Source organism: Medicago sativa, chromosome 8, assembly GCF_051527215.1.
Source record: "Medicago sativa cultivar Bolivia chromosome 8, Bolivia_mono, whole genome shotgun sequence".
NCBI lineage: Eukaryota > Viridiplantae > Streptophyta > Magnoliopsida > Fabales > Fabaceae > Medicago > Medicago sativa.
This window is the reverse complement of record NC_140756.1, coordinates 75,730,730-75,750,015: the sequence shown is the minus strand read 5'-3', so window position 1 is coordinate 75,750,015 and position 19,286 is coordinate 75,730,730. Positions and strand designations below refer to the sequence as shown.

The following is a 19,286-nucleotide window of genomic DNA, read 5'->3' as shown; positions in this document are numbered from 1 at the left end:
TTTAATTGAACGTCCTTATTGACCGTGGAAGCTCTCAGTTGGCAATGCAGTGTGAAAGCAATAAACTAGTCTTAAGACGCAAAGCAAGAGGGAGTTTTTAAGTTGTAGGGATTCCTTCATACATTTTGAACAAAGTTTTTTGGGTCAAAGATTCATTACACAAGTAATTTCATTACACAAGTAACTGAGATTGTTCAATAGACATACGGACTCAGAGACAGGACAATATCCATTGTCCCCTCTACATCAAAAATAGATATGAAATGCATTGTACATGCCAGAGTCAGTGAAGTCGGTGATGAGTGGGGACTGAGGTCCCACACCTTGATGAACCTCGGAATCAACACAATCAGGCATTCTTCCAAAATTAAAACAGACTCAAGAACAGTGAATGTAATGTAACATAACAACTTGATTTTGGCGGGAGCATCAAACGCAACAAAAAAAAGTTGTACAAGAGCGAATTCAAACTCAAACGTCAAACCCATTGCTAGATTATTTTTTTGGGTAGATTGAGCATGTGCTTAGAACAGCGGCGCGTTTTGCCAGTATGAAACCACAACAGCGTCAAAGCTTTACTTTTGTAGCTTCTCTATTTTCATAGTGAAAATGCCTCAGGACACGGAAAAACAATTTGCAAATGCGGTTCCAAACACAGGCTAGCCCGTTACATGCTACGAACTCTGAAGAGGGTCGGCCCATTAATTTTGATTTGCAGGCGAGGCTTAAAGCAAAATTTAATATATGAGACATTTTTAGTCTGCATATGCTGGCTTTTTGTTTATAAAATCTAATGAAATATTGTTTTCTATTGGGAGGTCTAAAGCGAGGGTTTTAGTAACCTTACCCTTAGGCCGGCCCTAATTCCGAAGCCATGACTTTAAACGTCATCATGAAAAACTACATACATGTCATGAGGTCGAGATCCCCTCCATTTCAACATGTTATCATTTCATTTACCTGGTTTAATTTGATAAACTGCTAGTGTTTTTTTGGCAAAAGCAATTAGAATATTCATTCATCTAATAAAAGGCATAAGCTATAACCAAAGAGGAGTTTACAAATTCAAAGAGTCCACCTAAAACAACCTGGTAGCAATACAAAAAAATAAAAATAAATAAACACTTGCTGTACTAGGATTTGAAGAACGAAGCCACCGAAACTTCTTAAATGGCACATCAAAGAGTTCTAAAGTCTAACTGACTAAGAAATTAATCACTATTGTTTATCCTTATAACAAGTTATACTTTTTTACTGGCAATCAGCATTCTGCCTGTGAAGCCTTGCGTTCAAATACTAAACATTTGCATCCAAGGAAATACACATCATTGATAAAAGGAATTTAAGGACAGCCCAGTATTCCTATCGTGGAATCAATATATTTTTCGTGTTTTGGACCAAAATCAAGATCAAGTGAACTCCGGGGCACCAAAGAAACTTTGGATGCATTGAAATCATACTCCAAAAAATGCTCTCAAGATTTGACATTTTGAAGCTTTGCAGTAGTTAGCTTCGTAACCATTCTATCATGATTAAGCATGGCGCTAACACTTTCTACCACCAGAATGATCTGCCCACACGAGAAGAAACTTAAGTTTACAGAATGACAATGTACTGAATCATTTAAATTTAACAACTTGTCAGCTCCAAACCAATTGATTCAAATTCTTAAGACAAGCATTTTACAAAAGCAATGAAATTTTCCACTAGAGAGGTTAACTGTGATGCTTGATTTCTAACTTGTCAAACTAGGAGCCTGTTAATTAATTGAATGAAATTTTCCACTAGAGGGTTTGATTCCTGCCAATATTTTCCAACCCTTTTCCTTGCACCTCCCTTCCCCCACTCATGGCCCCACTAGAGGTGCCTCCCTCAATCGTGCCCCGAAAGGAGGAACCTCAGTAGTCGCCCAAACCAAAAGGTTCATGAACTTACTTTACTATTCAACTCTCAGTATAGCAAATATACAAGGTAAGGTAAAAAATTTCATCTACGTTCACACTTGCTTAGCATTATCTTAAAACTTATATGATTCAAGTGAAGTGTGAGGTAGATTTAGTGACCAGGGCCTTCAATTTAAAAAGAGCAGGGGAGAAAAAAGAGACAGCAACAATATTAACACAAGAAGAGGATCTGATATCAGTGAGAAGAGATAAGGTACCTGCAAGCAAGCATAACCAATTGCAGTAGCAAAGTAAAAGTTTGCATTCCCGGTACCCTGCCAATTTCATTAGAAGTTCAGGAAATGAGGAGAGCAAAATAATTAATCTATTTGAAAATTTAGAACAACCCAAAGCTCCATACCCTCCATATCCATAGGTTGTGCATCACAGGGCTAAGAAGTGAAACTCCAACATAACCAGAAAACAGGAAGAATGAAAACTGCATATCTGAAAATCATGAAAGTTGATTATTCAATAAGAGATTAATTATTAATTATGCTCAACATAAAAGAACAGTAAGAAAATTTACCTTTGAGTTCATAAGCAAATAACCCCAGTAAACCCAGGTACAGAGCAGAATCACCAACCTAGTTAAAACGGAATACAAATACATGGATCAATAAGATTGCATCAGGATGCAAATTCACAATATGCCTGGTTACTAATAAGTTATAGACAGATAGAGTATAGTTGACAAATTTCAGCAATATTCAATCTTCTTTCCAAATTGTAGATCCACATTTTCAACTAAGTTCTAATTCTGTATGAGCATGTGCAAAGTGTGTATATGTTTTTATTTGTGCACTTTTCGGGACAAAGAATCTTTACAATATCAAGGTTTGAATATTTAAAAGGATAATAGCATATTTCATTCTAAATAAGAAGAATATATTCAGCAACACCCACTGAAATCTTCATGCATAAATTTGAAGAGCTAATTCCAATCAAGGTAAGAGTAAAATTACAGGAGAAATAAACTTACAGAAGGATAAGACTTCAACATGGAGGAAAGCACAATGTATACAAAAGCTAGAAAGCATGGCCGGTGATTAAGACGTAAGGCTAATGGCACTATCATCAATAGAATATTCCCATGGAATACTATAAGGAAGAAACTTCTGAAGAAGTCAAAAACTTCTGCGAAGAAGTACCTGTATGCAAAAATCATGAGACATTAATAAGTGTAAAAGTTTTTAGGATTAATTAAAACAGTCCACTCTAAGTAGTACTAGTTCCTGCAGAACATACCAAAAAACTCCAATGTTCGGAGACAGATCTTGTATCGTAAGAATGAAGCCATAGGTACTGCATAAACAAGCTGGATTTATTAACAAGATGTTGAGAAACTAGCAATTCTTGAAAAGAAATAATTTTGAAAGAATTGACAGTCTTCATTAATAATATTTAAATAGAAAATAATAGGAAAAAAGAACGTTTCAAAATAAAAATCAATGTTTTTCAACAGAGCATAATACAAAAAGTCATCAAACAAAATTCAGCCAGAATCACAAGTTACTTCTTTAAAATTAACATTGAAAAACATGCATAAATACTTTTGGAGTTGGGTGATGGAAGAAAAACCCACACATAGTATAAACTATATAACCATTTACATGTGAGTAATATGGGAAATGAATGATTTGATTTCCAAAACTACATTTAATTTTTTACTTCACAGTAGTTTTCAACTTTCAAGCACTGCATGAACAAGCATTGCGGGCAATGTATATACAAAAACTTCTACGTGGCTCCATACATATGCACAGTAGTTACAATGTCAATAACTCGGTACTTATTATCAAAAAAATAATAAAAATCAGTACTTCTGCAATTACTTTGGAGTGACTTTAATGGTATACAATTGTCTTCACATGATATTCCATACACTCTTGTTTAGTCATTGAAAAAGCTCCACCAGAAGCAACGTAGTTGCTGAAGGAAAGCCATTGGAATTGCTAGAAGGTTACAGATTCAAGTTGTGAAATTAGCCTCTAGCAAATGCAAGGTAAGGATGGATGCCTATAATAGACCCATTATGAGTTCGACCTTTTCTTCAATCCCGTCATCACATGAATTTTATAGCATCTAGTTGCATTATAAGCAATGATCTTAATGGTCTACAGAGCATTAAGTTCTAGCAGCTACTATAACAACAAGCCTTCATACTGACCAATAAGAAGTATACAGACACATTATGCAAACAAATATCCAGATACGTTTTGTCACTTGCAAAATTGTCATCAGAAAAGAATAATGGTCATAGGATTTAAACAAAACCTTTTGAACATCTCCTGTAGACCACCGTGCTGTTGGACATATATGCAACAAAGGACTAAAACATAGGACGACCACAGCAAAGCCCAGAATAAAAAAAGCACAACTGGCCTCCATGAGAATACATTCCGCATCCTTTTCTCGTTTACCAATTCATCTTCTAAACAACTCCTATCGCCTGAGGTGGAATCGTCAACTTCAAGATTTGTCCTTTGCCGGAATAATTTCCTAGGAGGAGCATCAGGACCATAACCAAATAACAATATTACCTGTAACATAAGATAATAGATACAGATAAAAAAAAAATGATAAACAAGGATTATGTTGCAAATGCTATTAAATGGGTTTGGGCAACAACATACTGGGATAATAAGGATTGCTGGGTACAGGGACAAATGAGTAGCCATGACCCATCCAAAAGCAGCCAACGGAGCTAGTCCTGTTGGACATCAGTACAGTTTTAACATTAAATGAAGTAGTAGATGAGGATCGAAAGCCAGATAATACAAGGCAGACATTATGTTCTATTGATGCATTTCAGTCTTTTATGATTTATCCAATCCCCAAACTTTAACTTCTTTATGTTCTTACAAGCATTTTGAAAATCTGATCTGCTTGCTGACTATTAGCAATTAGCAACAATTTTACTCAAGTGGGTATCAGCTTGATGAACACTAGTCAATTCAATAGTAACGATTACAAAATTAAATAGTGCTTTTGAAGCAGAGGAAAATTTTTGAGAAATCAAGTTAATAAGATGGAACATAGATGTAAGGTTTCAGTATGTCAGATAAACCAGTGGAGTTCTCCTAAGACTTAGTCAACTAACTTAACGGAAAAAGGGGTACTGGACATCAAATTTGAATCTGATAGAATGCTTTTATATCACATATACACAAGAAACAATGGACTGATAATAAAACAACAAAAACAGTTTTGTTAATTGGATTTGCCTTGAGTACTTTGTCTCAGTGCATTTCTCATGTACATGGGTTCGGAACGCATTAGTAGACTCTAGTCCTGTTTTATTGGTTTTATCTCAAAAAAATCATCACATTTGTTTTTATCCAAAAGCAACCTAAGATCGTAAATATTACCAGGTAATTAAAAATAATAGAAACAATAACCAATAGAAAATTTTGTTTATCAAACTCTAGTTGTACAAAAGAATTCCTTCAACTAAAAACGAGATTCCTACCATTACTTCTCGTAATCTCATTAGAACTTCTCCAGCGAGAAAAAGACTAACTTCTGTTTTCAGAACTCATGGGCATTGTACAATATTTATTTATTTTCAATATAAGGGGGCACGTAACACTTACTAGAAAACAACCAATAAATACCAATACGACTCTAAGAAGCAGGTCATTACTAGTCAGTCAAATAAATGAAAATATCTAAAACTCAGAAACTAAAAAGTTCGCAGCTTACGCGCGCATGCTCCATAAAGGGTCAAGACAACCATCAAGTTCTCGATTGCAGAAGTGGACAGACCAACACATGCAACAATTGTAAAAGGATTCCACAAGTATACAAGAGCAGCAAAGTCCCCTGAATGAAGGACATCTGAAAACAATGAAGATATTAACAAAAAGGATGTACACGAATTTGCATAGAGCTTGCAAAAGATCCATAGCCTGACAAGGAACTTTAAACATTAAATTATATGATTATAATCATAGCTTACCCTGCATAACAATAGTTGCAAATATCATGTTTTCTTATCAGAAACTTAATAGAATACTTTTTCTGGAAATAGTGCAAGTTAACCAAATCTACTATTTTGTGATCCAAACACCACATAGACATAGACATGTAACCTTATTCACAAGTTTCGATGCCATTGATAAAATTCTGGACTACTAATTTTTTTATTAATAATAAAACATACTCAGTATCTGATTCTTAAAACTAGATAATGACCAGTTAGATGTTTCATAACACTACCTACCAACAATCATGCAAGTACTGTGTGTGTGTGTGTGTGTGTGTGTGTGTGTGTGTAAAAGAACCTCAATACATATTTCACATTTATCACTTAAACGCAATAAACAAAACAAGAGAAGCACACCCAACCGTAACATTTGAAATTTGAAAGAAAGAATCAAACTTGTAGTTTATGCTAACAACCTGAATCCTCTGACAAGTGATCAAGGCCAATGGATTGTAAACTTGAACCGTATGCCGCCTGAAGCTTTCTACCAGCAGCACAAATGAGCATTGCAGTGACAACATCTGCTATCACAAAAACCAAACTATATCCAGAAATGAGTTGATATTTGTTGCTTAATCAACTACACTAAACACATCAAGAGAATAACGAGGGAAAAAGAACTAAATACACAAGTTATGTCAGAAAAAAAGAATAAAGACCAAGACCACCATAAATGCCAATCAGGAAGATCGAGCACATGGAAAGATCATTTAGCAACTGAGTACACAACAACCAAGTCTTAACCCACTAAGTGGGGTCAGCTACATGGATCAAACGGCATCATAATATTCCATCCCACTCATTATTCTCTAGATCTTTTTCGATGGTTTCTTTATAGTTTTTCTAGGTTTTCCTCTGCCTCTGGTGATTTGACTACTCTCCATCTGATCCACCCTCCTTACTACATAATCTACAGGTCTTCTCTCTACATGCCCAAACTACCTAAAGCTGAGTTTCCGCCATCTTTTCCACGATAGGCACGACACCAACTCTCTCTGTCTCTCTAATGTTGTCATTTCTAATCATATCTTGTCTAGTCTTGCAACACAATTAGCAGCGAAATATGCACAACTTAAAAATGAAAAGGAGCAATTGCTAATCACTCATTACCAACTACAAATATAATTAACAAAAGTCAATGCAATTATGGTTCATAAAATTACGAAATAATAAACTCGGACTGATATTATATGAATTTAAAAGGCGAAGAAAGTTACCTGCATAAAAGATGATTAGGCTGTCCTTCAATTCTGCATCACAAACAAGGTTTCTTCCATTGTCATTAGATTACACAAATTCCATGCTAAATTCTAATTGCATCTCACAGTAACTACATAAAACATTCAAAACTAGACTCCATTGAAGTTAAGCAACAAAAGTAATAAAATGGATACCTAGTAACAGTGAGTGGTCCGAGAAGGGTCAACAACAAAGGAGAACCATGGTACATTGAACCTGCATAGGGTGACATTGATGATTGCTTCAACCAGTAACCCTCAGCCACTGCGAAAAAAGAAGAATTGAATTGAAGGTAAGAAAAAGAGCGTGTATAAGAAGTTAAGAAGATGAGAAAGGAAAAACATAATTACGGCGACGAATGCTAGTGAGAGGGGTGGAGACTTCAGGTCGAGAAGAGAGGTTGAGGTTTTTGGGGAAGTAGATGAGAATTAGTCGAAGAATGACGGAACCGATTACCCAACTCCAGAAACATTGTATCTTCTTGTGATTCTTCTTCTTCTTCATCGGCGTTTCAGTTTTCGTTGACATTTACACGGTTGTTAGATCGGAACTTCTAAACGAAGCAAACCCCTTCGCCGGCGATAATGTGTATTTCTGAGGAGGAAGACGAGACTGGACTACCACTCGCGAAACGACTTCAATTGCTGTCGTTTTATTTAATTAGGTTCTGTTTGGCAATGCCAAATTTAGAGGATTATAGCTTATAAACTTTTTTTTTTTTTTGGTTACAACTTATAAACTCATATGACAACGAAAAACTTGGGTTTTTTGTATTAAAAAAGAAGGCCTTGAGCTTTGCTTGCTAAAAAATTGTGAATAGCTTATAAACTACTAGTTTGTAAAAAATATAACTTATAGCAGATGAACTTTGAAAGCAAAAAAGCTAGTTATTGAATTTGTAGTGTTTAGTAAATTAACGGTTGAGCTGTTCTCGTGAGCTTAGCTCAGTTGGTAAGGACAATGCATGATACATGTAAGGTCTGAGGTTCGAATCCCGACAAAAAAAATGGTTAAATATGTTTTTGATCCCTATAAAATTGAGACCTTTTAAGTTTAGTCCTTACTTAATTTTATTAGTTCTTTTAGTCCCTAAAAAAAATTTCGGTGCTCAGTATTAGTCCCTCCTCAATTCAAATTTGTTTAATTTATACTTAAACTCTTGAGTTTTTGAACAAGTTTTTGCTGACGTGTTAAAAACATTACTAAAAGTTTCTCTGCAAAAAATTGCCGCAAAATTCGATTTATAGGTCCAGATTTTGTTAATTTTATCTTTAACTTCTGTCGTTTTAAAAAATGCATATTTAATTCGTTTTATGCTAAAAAATTCTAAATTTTAGTAAATAAACCTTTCACAGTGTTCTAAACTTGTGTCAAAAAAATCGTTCAAAAATTTGAGAGTTTAAGGATAATTAAATAAATTTTGTTGTAACAAGGACTAAAATTAGAAGTAATTTTTTTTGTAGGGACTAAAAAATCTATTAAAATTAAGTAAAGACTAAACTTAAAAGTTCTCAATTTTATAGGGACCAAAAACATATAACCAAAAAAAAAATTAACGGTTGAGCTAATTTATAAATATGAAATGATATAAAAATAAAATATTTAATTTTTTTTAATGAGGATTGCAATATTTTTTTTTTCTTTTTGGGGAAAGCAAGGGTTAAATTGTGAGAAAGTGACAATTATTAGACGCATATTTTTTAATCGAAAGAGCTTATAAGACGTGAATTATAAACTATAAGCTCAAAAACATGTTATACCAAACAATCCCTTGATAATATTTTTTTTACCACACACGGGCTTATAATTTATTTTTATTAGCTTACTATAATTTAAACCTCATATAGCTTATCATTTTTTTTTTAAGGAAAGCTTATCATTTTTCTCTCAGTTTTACCTATGTAATATTACTTGGAAAATTTAAATACTAATTAAACATATCTTTTTTATGTTATTATAAGTTAATTTAACCGTTAATTTATTAAATACTATGAGTTTTTTTTTTACAAGATTAAACATTATATCTTGTCAAAAAAAAAAATTAAACATTATAAGTTATCTATATCTATATTATATACAATTGAGAATGATTTACAATGACCAAAATTAAATGCTACACTTCCCTTGGCCATCCACATGAACATTTTGCCACATGGCAATTGAGAATGATTTTACCTTTGTCTTATTCAATTTCTTATGACAATAATTATAAAAGGCAACAATCATAAAAGACATATTGTATAAATGGTGTATAACAATTCTAACAATCCTTGAGAATCACTTGGAAAAAAGAAAAAGGCCCTGCAAATTTTTACACGTAGAAAAATACCTTGTGAAAAAACGACCTTAAAAATAATTTACTATACAAAAAAATTATTAGTGTGGGAAATATTTTTTTGAGGGAAATATTATTAGTGTGGGAAATATTTTTTTGAGGGAAATATTATTAGTGTGGGAAATATATGTACCAAATTTTGTAGAAATGACTCACAAAAATTAAAAAGAATTAAATTATTGTTGATTCTTAAATTACATTCATGTACTCACAACCATAATCAAATTTGTTCTTCATGTGATTTAAAAAATTAATATTTGACATGCACAAAGGAAAAAAAACATTCACGATCAGCTACTCTAGATATTAAAAAAATAATTCTGATTCGTCAAACAAAAATATAATATAATTTGTCTTCTCTAACAAATATGACATAACATTTGAATTAAAATAATAATTAAAACTTATTAGCCAATTTCGAACCAGGTTGAAAAAAAATGATGTAAATTCTCTGCATTATCAAATAACAAAAATCCTTTTTATGGTATTAATTTGGCATTACACACCTAAATTAACAGGGTTGAAAATTTTCATTGTAAATTCATATGAAAGGAAGTAATACTAGCCCATAACATTAATTTATTGGGATATTAAATTAATTAGAATTAGTTGATTCCAATTATGTTGATAAAACATAAAGAAAGCAAACATGTTTGAATTGACTGCATATATTACGATGTCCTTAAAATGACTTCTTCCACATATTTTCAGCATTAATCACAAACACACCATATTTATTTAAATGTCAAGATAAGTTAGAAAAAAAATGAGAACACGTGTATCTTTCTACACACAATTTATTGCCCCACCCCCTGTCACCTGGGTCTCACATTTTGTTCAACAAGTCATGGCACAACTCGCTCATTAGGCCATCGTCGGCAAGCCAACATCGCATTCCTCTGTAACAGCCACTATGCCCTGGTCCTGCCATTGTTCTTTCTCGATAATGTTCCCAATTCAACCACGTCAGTGCTCAATCCTTGTGCCGAGCTCCGCTGATCCGAGTCCAAAACGAACCATAACGCTCACATGAGACTCCACAAAGATCTGTTTTGTGGTTACAGACACAATAGGAAGCAAAATACAGGGGGAATTGGCGATGCGGTGCTAAACCAGGATTACCACTTCCGCATACATCAATTGCTTTGTGCTTATACCGGTAATCAAAAATAAATTACTACAACTCCCTAGCACTTAGTAAAATAACCACCCTTACTAAGTACTAAAAATAATCCTCAGCAAGAACTAGAGATTCCAATTGAAACTGTGCCCAACCCAACTGTCGATACAAGTGCTAGCCTTGTGGGAAGGTTCCTCACGGACAAACCTATCAGAGGCCATATGATGACAACAAAAATAGCTGAATTCTGGCATCCAGGAAGAGGTGTCAATATCAAGGAAATTGAACAGAATTTATTCACGTTCAAATTCTTTCATTACAGGGATATGCAAACAGTCCTAAAAAGAGGTCCGTGGTATTTCGATAACAATCTTTTGGTCCTTGATGCACTGCCAGATAACACCCCTCCACAAACCGTGCCACTGCTATCTGTGCCGTTTTGGGTGCGGATCCACGACGTTCCCACCGCGTTTATGACTGAAAGGGTGGGTAAGGACCTTGGAAACTTCTTTGGAGAATTCCTTGAGTACGATGTCAAGAACAGTTCCAATCACCTTCGACAGTATATGCGTATTCGCGTCCTTCTCAATGTTACCAAACCCCTCAAAAGACAGAAAAAAATCAAGCGTCCAGGAGGTGATACATTGACTGTCAGGTTCAAATATGAAAGGTTAGGGAACTTTTGTTACTACTGTGGTATCCTTGGTCACATAGAAGACTATTGTGATAAACTCTATGCAGTTGAGTCAGATGATGGAATTCGACACTGGGGTTCGGAAATCCGCGTTGAAAATCAGAAGAATTCTAATAAGGAGTCGCGCTGGCTTAGAGAGGAAGGTCAGGACTGGTCACCACCATCATCTTCATCGGATGGGATAGTAGAAGTTGCTTCAGATCAAACATTAGTCAGTCATGGTAACACATTATTCCCTTCAGCACATCCCAAAACTGTCTCACTAGCTGAACTATTGAAAAATCCGCATTTAATTAGGCAATCAAGCAAAACTATTGTGACTAATTCACACATAACTCCCCATAATGCTACTTTAAATGAGGAGGAAGTTGAGACAGTAATCCAGAATAACACAAAACGTTCAAGAACTGAATTGACTAATGTCGACTCACTCAAGGGGAACCTCGCACAGTCCACAAATTCTCAGTCGTCTGTGAAAAATATTGTCCAACCAACACTAATGGAAGTAGTGCAAAACAAGTCTTCCCCTGTCACCAGTCATTTTTTATCGGCAGCGCCTGGTTCCCAGGGCTGCCGGGAGTCATGAATGTCATAGCATGGAACTGTCGTGGCTTGGACAACGTCAAGGCAGTTCCCCGTATAAAAGACCTTGTCCGTGTCTATAAACCGGATATTATTGTCCTTATTGAAACACTTTGCAATAATAATAAAATTCTAAATTTGAAGTACTCTATTGGTTTTGATTATCATTTTTCTGTTGATTGCGTTGGTCATAGTGGAGGTTTTGCTGTTCTTTGGAACTGTTCTGCTCATTGCTGGAACACGTCCCATAAAGTCCCTCCAACAAGCATATATCAAGCTACAGAATGGGTATCAATTTCTTCGCTAGCTGTCCGACCACTTCCTAAACCGCCCCCAAGTCACAAATTAACTAGTGATCTGATCCCGAGACGGCCCCCTCGAAAGCCACCCTGGAAAAATTTTATTTGGGTTTCTCTACTATCTTCCCGTTTGAGAGTGTGGTTTGGCTCCATGTTTTTGATTCTCTGTTATTTTATTTACGGTTTTGTTTGGTTTTTGTTATTGTTGGTTTATTTCAAGTTTGCATGCCATGTGTTTGTTGAAATGCTAGTGAAGGATTCGTCTTATCGGTACTTTGTTATGAGTAAGGAACTCCTGGCGACAATCAGCAAACTCATCATCCTCTCAGCCTCACATAGGACTTTTCAACTTATGGTTGTATTGGTTATCACAGAGATCAATTATAGTCAATATGCGCGAACAACAGCACAATCTTTTTTCCGGAGTTGGATGACATCAAAGACTATGGATCTCAAAAGTTTGGTGATCTTGGCCCATAGGTGGAAGGAATTAGTCTGGTTGTTAGGGTATTGTTTTTGGAGTATTGTTGCCCTTTTGTTTTCTGAACTTTATAGATGTATCGTTAGGATGTATCCTACTATCTTGATTGTTAGTTCTAATCTCAATTTATGGGTGTGGGGAATGCCCCAACTCTTCATTGATTGTATTTTTTTTGCCTTTGAATGAATGAAGTGTTTGACTGTCAAAAAAAAAAAAAAATCCTCAGCAAAATTACAAAATTACCCCTACTCTCAAAATGACCACAGTACCCCTAAGTCCAAAATGACTAAAATACCCTTCTAACACTGAATTCTACAATTCCCAACCAAAAATACACATAGAGGCAAATATATACAATTGAGAATGATTTACAATGACCAAAATTAAATGCTACACTTCCCTTGGCCATCCACATGAACATTTTGCCACATGGCAATTGAGAATGATTTTACCTTTGTCTTATTCAATTTCTTATGACAATAATTATAAAAGGCAACAATCATAAAAGACATATTGTATAAATGGTGTATAACAATTCTAACAATCCTTGAGAATCACTTGGAAAAAAGAAAAAGGCCCTGCAAATTTTTACACGTAGAAAAATACCTTGTGAAAAAACGACCTTAAAAATAATTTACTATACAAAAAAATTATTAGTGTGGGAAATATTTTTTTGAGGGAAATATTATTAGTGTGGGAAATATTTTTTTGAGGGAAATATTATTAGTGTGGGAAATATATGTACCAAATTTTGTAGAAATGACTCACAAAAATTAAAAAGAATTAAATTATTGTTGATTCTTAAATTACATTCATGTACTCACAACCATAATCAAATTTGTTCTTCATGTGATTTAAAAAATTAATATTTGACATGCACAAAGGAAAAAAAACATTCACGATCAGCTACTCTAGATATTAAAAAAATAATTCTGATTCGTCAAACAAAAATATAATATAATTTGTCTTCTCTAACAAATATGACATAACATTTGAATTAAAATAATAATTAAAACTTATTAGCCAATTTCGAACCAGGTTGAAAAAAAATGATGTAAATTCTCTGCATTATCAAATAACAAAAATCCTTTTTATGGTATTAATTTGGCATTACACACCTAAATTAACAGGGTTGAAAATTTTCATTGTAAATTCATATGAAAGGAAGTAATACTAGCCCATAACATTAATTTATTGGGATATTAAATTAATTAGAATTAGTTGATTCCAATTATGTTGATAAAACATAAAGAAAGCAAACATGTTTGAATTGACTGCATATATTACGATGTCCTTAAAATGACTTCTTCCACATATTTTCAGCATTAATCACAAACAGTCAACTCCTACAAGAAATAATTTTAATGTATATTCATTTTCATTAATAATGATAATTACAACAATTTATATGCTTAACAAAACTAGGTTCTCAATTATCCTATAAATATGTTGATTCTTCAATCGCTTTCCCCCACATCTTTCTTCCGTCCCTTTTTCACAAAACAAACTCTGAAATCATATTTTTTAATTCACACCAATTTGTTTTGAGGATGAAACTTTATCATGTGTATCATTTTGATCTTGAATAGGGAATGAATGAATGAGTGATCAAATAATCTAATATTATAACAAATGGTGTGTGTTTTAACATCCCCTCCACGTTGATAATTTATGTTTGGTGAAGAATTTATTTATTTTTGTCATGACAATGTTTTAAGATGTCTTGAAATTATGCAAGGGAGTATAGAGATTAGAGGTCATCATCATTGATAATCTTTTATTTGAATCAATACTTTGTTGGTAATTTTTCCTAACGATTTATAAGTGAAATATTTGTTTTACGTTATTATTAGTTCTGTTTAATGATGTAAGAGATGATTTACAAGACAATACCACTACCATATGAAAGCATTTTTTTTGACAACTAATCCACAATTAAGAGTTTGCAATGTGTTTTTACCATGTATTTGGTACAAATTTTCTACCTTTGTTTAGTGGTGAATAATCTATGTCGAGTAATTGGTTGGAAACACAGTGGATTCTCACATCCCAACTAAGTTTTATCCATATGCAAAAGATAAAGATTGTACACTAACTACTTGCTTAATAAAGATTCCAAATCTCTTCCTACTTGGACCAACCTAATGTGTGTATTTTCCATAGTTTATCTTGAATTGAAAAGAATAAGCTATTGATGCTTTTGTATTATATATTTCATATAATAGTGAAATCTTTATGGATTTTAAACTTTTTTAATGAAAATAAAATAATTGTTGTGCAATGTTCGGGTTGACTTATTTATAAGTTAATTTTTGAGATTTTCAACATTGCAAATATGGTATCTATGACCTTTTTATAATACAAGTGCAAAAAAAAAATCATTTTTTTTAAAGAGGTGCTTATAAATAAAAGTCATATACTGTTAAAAAATATTTTTGACTAAAAAAGAAATAAAATAGATTTAGGAAGGCACGCTTTATATATGCAAAGCTCAAAGAGACCACTAACCTAATTGGAGATTTACACAGTTGAGGAATTTTTTTGACCAAATTTACAATTGAGGATATAGGATGGAATTTACGGGTAACATGCCAATTGTGAATTTTTCAACTATGATAAAAATAAAATAAAAAGGAAGCTATGTTAATTATTATTATTTTTCGAACACAAATGTATTTTTTTGACATGGGACAAATGCTTGAAGCTCGTGGGAGTGTTTGAAGAAAGTCAAAGCTTAATGAAATTTAAGTGAAAGAGTGATGCAAATAGTATTAATTACAGGGTACAATTAAAAAATATAATTAATGTTGTATTAAAAATTACAAAAACCATTTTGAAATAATTTCCTTTTGCAAATTTATCACTCATTTTGGGATGGAAAGAGTACTTACTCTCAATATTTATTGACAAGAATATTTTATATAAAATAATTAAATGCTCATGAAAAAGAATGTAATATATATTCTAATTAAATTTAATGTGTGTGTGTGTGTGTGTGTGTGTGTGTGTGTGTGTGTGTGTGTGTGTGTGTGTGTGTGTGTGTTTAGGGGAGATAATTAAGTTGTGAAGTCTTAGACCATAACCTGAATTGTCTTGCCTTTTATACGGAACCAGATTCTCTCCCATGAAAATTTAACTAGAGAGGGTCGAGTGGCAATCTCAACCACTCAATGTTTTTTTTAACTCATAACTGCTTGCAACAAAAACAAATGGATGGTTTTGATTTAATTGGGTACATTTTTCACGGGAGACAACCTCCACTCCTTTTATACGGGTTTGTTTTGGTCATTCACGTTGTTAGAGAAGCTAACCCTATTTGTACTTTTATTTTATTTTTAAAAAATACTTTATCATATTTTTGCAGCAAAATAATTATTAAAAAATATTAACATACATCCAAAACAATTTATATTTTTATGAGTGAAAACAAATTATATCCCTTAATATAGTTATTAATTTAACTATATATGATTTCTTTTAATCTACAGTTGTCTTAGAGTTTGTTATTGTTCTGGATCAGACCTCATGATTCAACTGTCCAATAGTGACTCATCTAAAGCCTTACAACGACCCATCTATTTAAGATCTGCAAACGATCACAATGTCTTTTGAAGGCGCTCGCACAATACATTCAAGGCTCATCACAACACAAAATGAGATATCTTGATGACCTCATCTATCAGCTTACCACCCAATGATCATTATTGGCCTCCGATGTCTATATAGAAATGATACCTCTGCCTCACACAGGTTACACGATACTTTATGCAAACTCATAAAGTTAAGGCTAAACTTTGAACACTTTTCACTCTCTCTTGTGCAAATACTAAGTTGAGTGTAAGACCATGCGTCTGTTTCACAGATACCATCGTCGCTTGCTCTAACCATCACTAGGAAACTCATTGGAGCATCTTCTCCATTCTACCAGTCCTCCATTGCTTGAGTATCGTAACCAATTCATCCTTAAACTATGTTATCGGGTAGATTAGTTATAATAACCACAAAAATTTGTATTTTAAGTTAAGAACCATGTGAAGAGCAGTCAAAATTTATATCACTTAAAACATACAAAATATTTTTTTTGTAAAACATTTCCCGTGCAGGCACGGGTCTCAAACTAGTTTGTTATAAGTTCATCCACTATGAGTTAGTTTATCGGTTGCCATTAATTTTTTATGGTCAAACATAGTCTCTCAATTGCAAACAATTTAGGTTGGTCAACTCAAGACTTGGTTTAATGGCTTTAAATTCAGGAGCAACTTTTGCTTGCTCACAAACCTAAATTAAAAATAAAAAACTTGGCATACATATTAAAATACTTTTTTTTTGAAAAAATAAAAGATATTCATTCATTCAAATTGGAAGAGTACATCGATATAATGCAAATTCGCTAAAAACAAAAAGGATGAATCTGTGAACAGGCTCACAACATCCATGTTAATAGCATAAAACGGCTAAGTACAAATGCCTAGACATATGACTATATTTAAATCTCCGGAATAACCATGTTTCCGGATCTGCAACGTGGATGATGCCAAAGTCATTGGTTGGATCTGCACTGGATCGAAGCTGATCTGACAATTTGAAGCGATCAAATACCAGAGAGAAAAGAAAAACAAACAACGTCGCACAAAGACGACTAACAACCAATGTCGCACGAAGACGACGAAATCATAAAATAGAACGAAATAGATGTGAAAATCACTTATTTCAATAAAAGGGAAATAGAAAAACGAGTTAGAGGGGTGATTTTGGGTCAAAAATTGACCCTAAATCACCCCTCTTTGGTGGATGATGGAGAAAAAACTAGGGTTTTTGTGACGGTTCATAAGAGAGAAAGGAAAAAGAGAGAGAGATAGTGGTTATATTAAAATACATATTATGTGATTTGATTATTTAAAAATTAGTATAATTCATTTCATTTCCCCTGCTTATATGTGTGCTTAAATCCATTTTATTTGTAACAAAAAAAAAATCTATTTTCTTCAGACATGCTAGCAAACAAGTATTTCTTTGAATTTGAATGTTTTGAATTCGAACACCACTAGTGTTTTAGAGGGAGCTTATGTAAATCTTTTGTAAGTGTTTTTTTAATGAAAATTTATCTCTTTTCTTAGACTAAAAGATTATCCCTACTCTACTTTGAAGCCAAACCTTCTTGGTTATGCCGCAAGAAAACAAACAATGAAGATAATCCCCACTTTAAAAAATGCACTTGGATAACATTAACCTATTTCACATGTATTTCAAATTTAACACAGCGAACTAATCACATAAACTCTTAATTCAACAGTCAACTCTGTAATATATACACTTTATACACGCTAAAATTATATTATAACAAAGAGATTTTTTTTTGGGGTAACTTGATGAATTCTCCTACATTTTTTTAAAAGAAAATTCTCCAACAATTTTAAAAACTAACTTTACAAAATATTGGAAAATAAAAGATATGCATTGTCGGTGTAAATCAATTTTACATTTACATCTAATGAATTTTCAATGAAATAAAGTGCAAGCTGTTTCATATTTTTTGCAAAAGTAATAGCACCAAGATAAAGATAAATACATACATTTTTTTTTGAAGGAAGATAAATACAGTATATAAAAACTAATAAATGTAATATATTTTATTCGATTATTTTACTCTTAGACTCGCACTTTACTCTTTTATTTTGATTTGATTACAACTCCTGATATTTCCTAATAAAAGTTTATGTAGATAGACTCTATATTCCAATTAATGATATCATCTTCATCGGACGAATTATCGATGGATTTGGCAATATAGTTAATTATTTATATTCCAAACTAAGCTTCATTAATGTGTTAACATCGTAACTAATGACCTTGAACCACGCATCGGTCTCGTGCGTGATCTCTCCCTCAATTGCTATAATCCGCCTATTTATCGTCAATTAAATTCTATTTCCATAAAAATAACTTACTAACAACATATTTTAAGTAACATTTTAAAGTTACAATGATATTTTAAGTCCTTAACACTTCTCACTGTGTCTTACTCCACGTTAACCTTTTTATACAAGCAAGAAAATAACACATTTATTAAGAAAATACAGAGTAAAATACTAAACTTGACCTTCTTTGTAATTTTCCTAAAGATAAATTAAATATATTTAATAAACCGATAAAAACACACAAAAGTCAACGGTAAAAATTAATAGACAGACTTTACTTTTAAATTATAAAAGCTTTACTAATTCAAGGGTAAGAAGAAGAATTTTATTTTTGGTTGAAGTGTAAAGTTGGTTGTTTGGAAGTATCTAAGTATGCTTGTTGAACAAGGATAGTTGGCGTATAAGATTAGAATTGTAGTGATATTTTTTCACCATATGACTAACCTAATTAACCTAAAGTGAAGGGGTAATTTGAACATAAAAAAACACCTTACTTAACCTAAAGTAAAGGGGTAATTTGAACATAAAAAAACACCTTACATAAGAATCATGTACTATTAACCCTCAAAAACAACAGAAACTACTATCATTCTTCTAAACTCTACGGCGTACGGACCCACTTGAACGTGATTTGATATTTTTCAGTTCGGTTTTATATATACCCAAAAACAAAACCAAATCCTCTTT

General features: G+C 32.9%; 1 protein-coding gene across 1 annotated transcript; it reads right to left on the bottom strand.

Moving 5' to 3' along the window:
• Nucleotides 1-1,186: 1,186 nt before the first annotated feature.
• On the bottom strand, nt 1,187-7,846 carry LOC146901574 (uncharacterized). Its single transcript, XM_085731964.1, has 13 exons — nt 7,521-7,846; nt 7,326-7,434; nt 7,149-7,181; nt 6,348-6,472; nt 5,649-5,783; nt 4,580-4,656; nt 4,221-4,486; nt 3,192-3,248; nt 2,926-3,094; nt 2,473-2,530; nt 2,305-2,390; nt 2,162-2,218; nt 1,187-1,570 (listed from the first exon to the last, which is right to left on the bottom strand). The coding sequence occupies exons 1-13, from the start codon at nt 7,696-7,698 to the stop codon at nt 1,475-1,477; spliced, it is 1,446 nt and encodes a 481-aa protein (XP_085588090.1). The 5' UTR covers nt 7,699-7,846; the 3' UTR covers nt 1,187-1,474.
• Between the last annotated feature and the right edge of the window lie 11,440 nt (nt 7,847-19,286).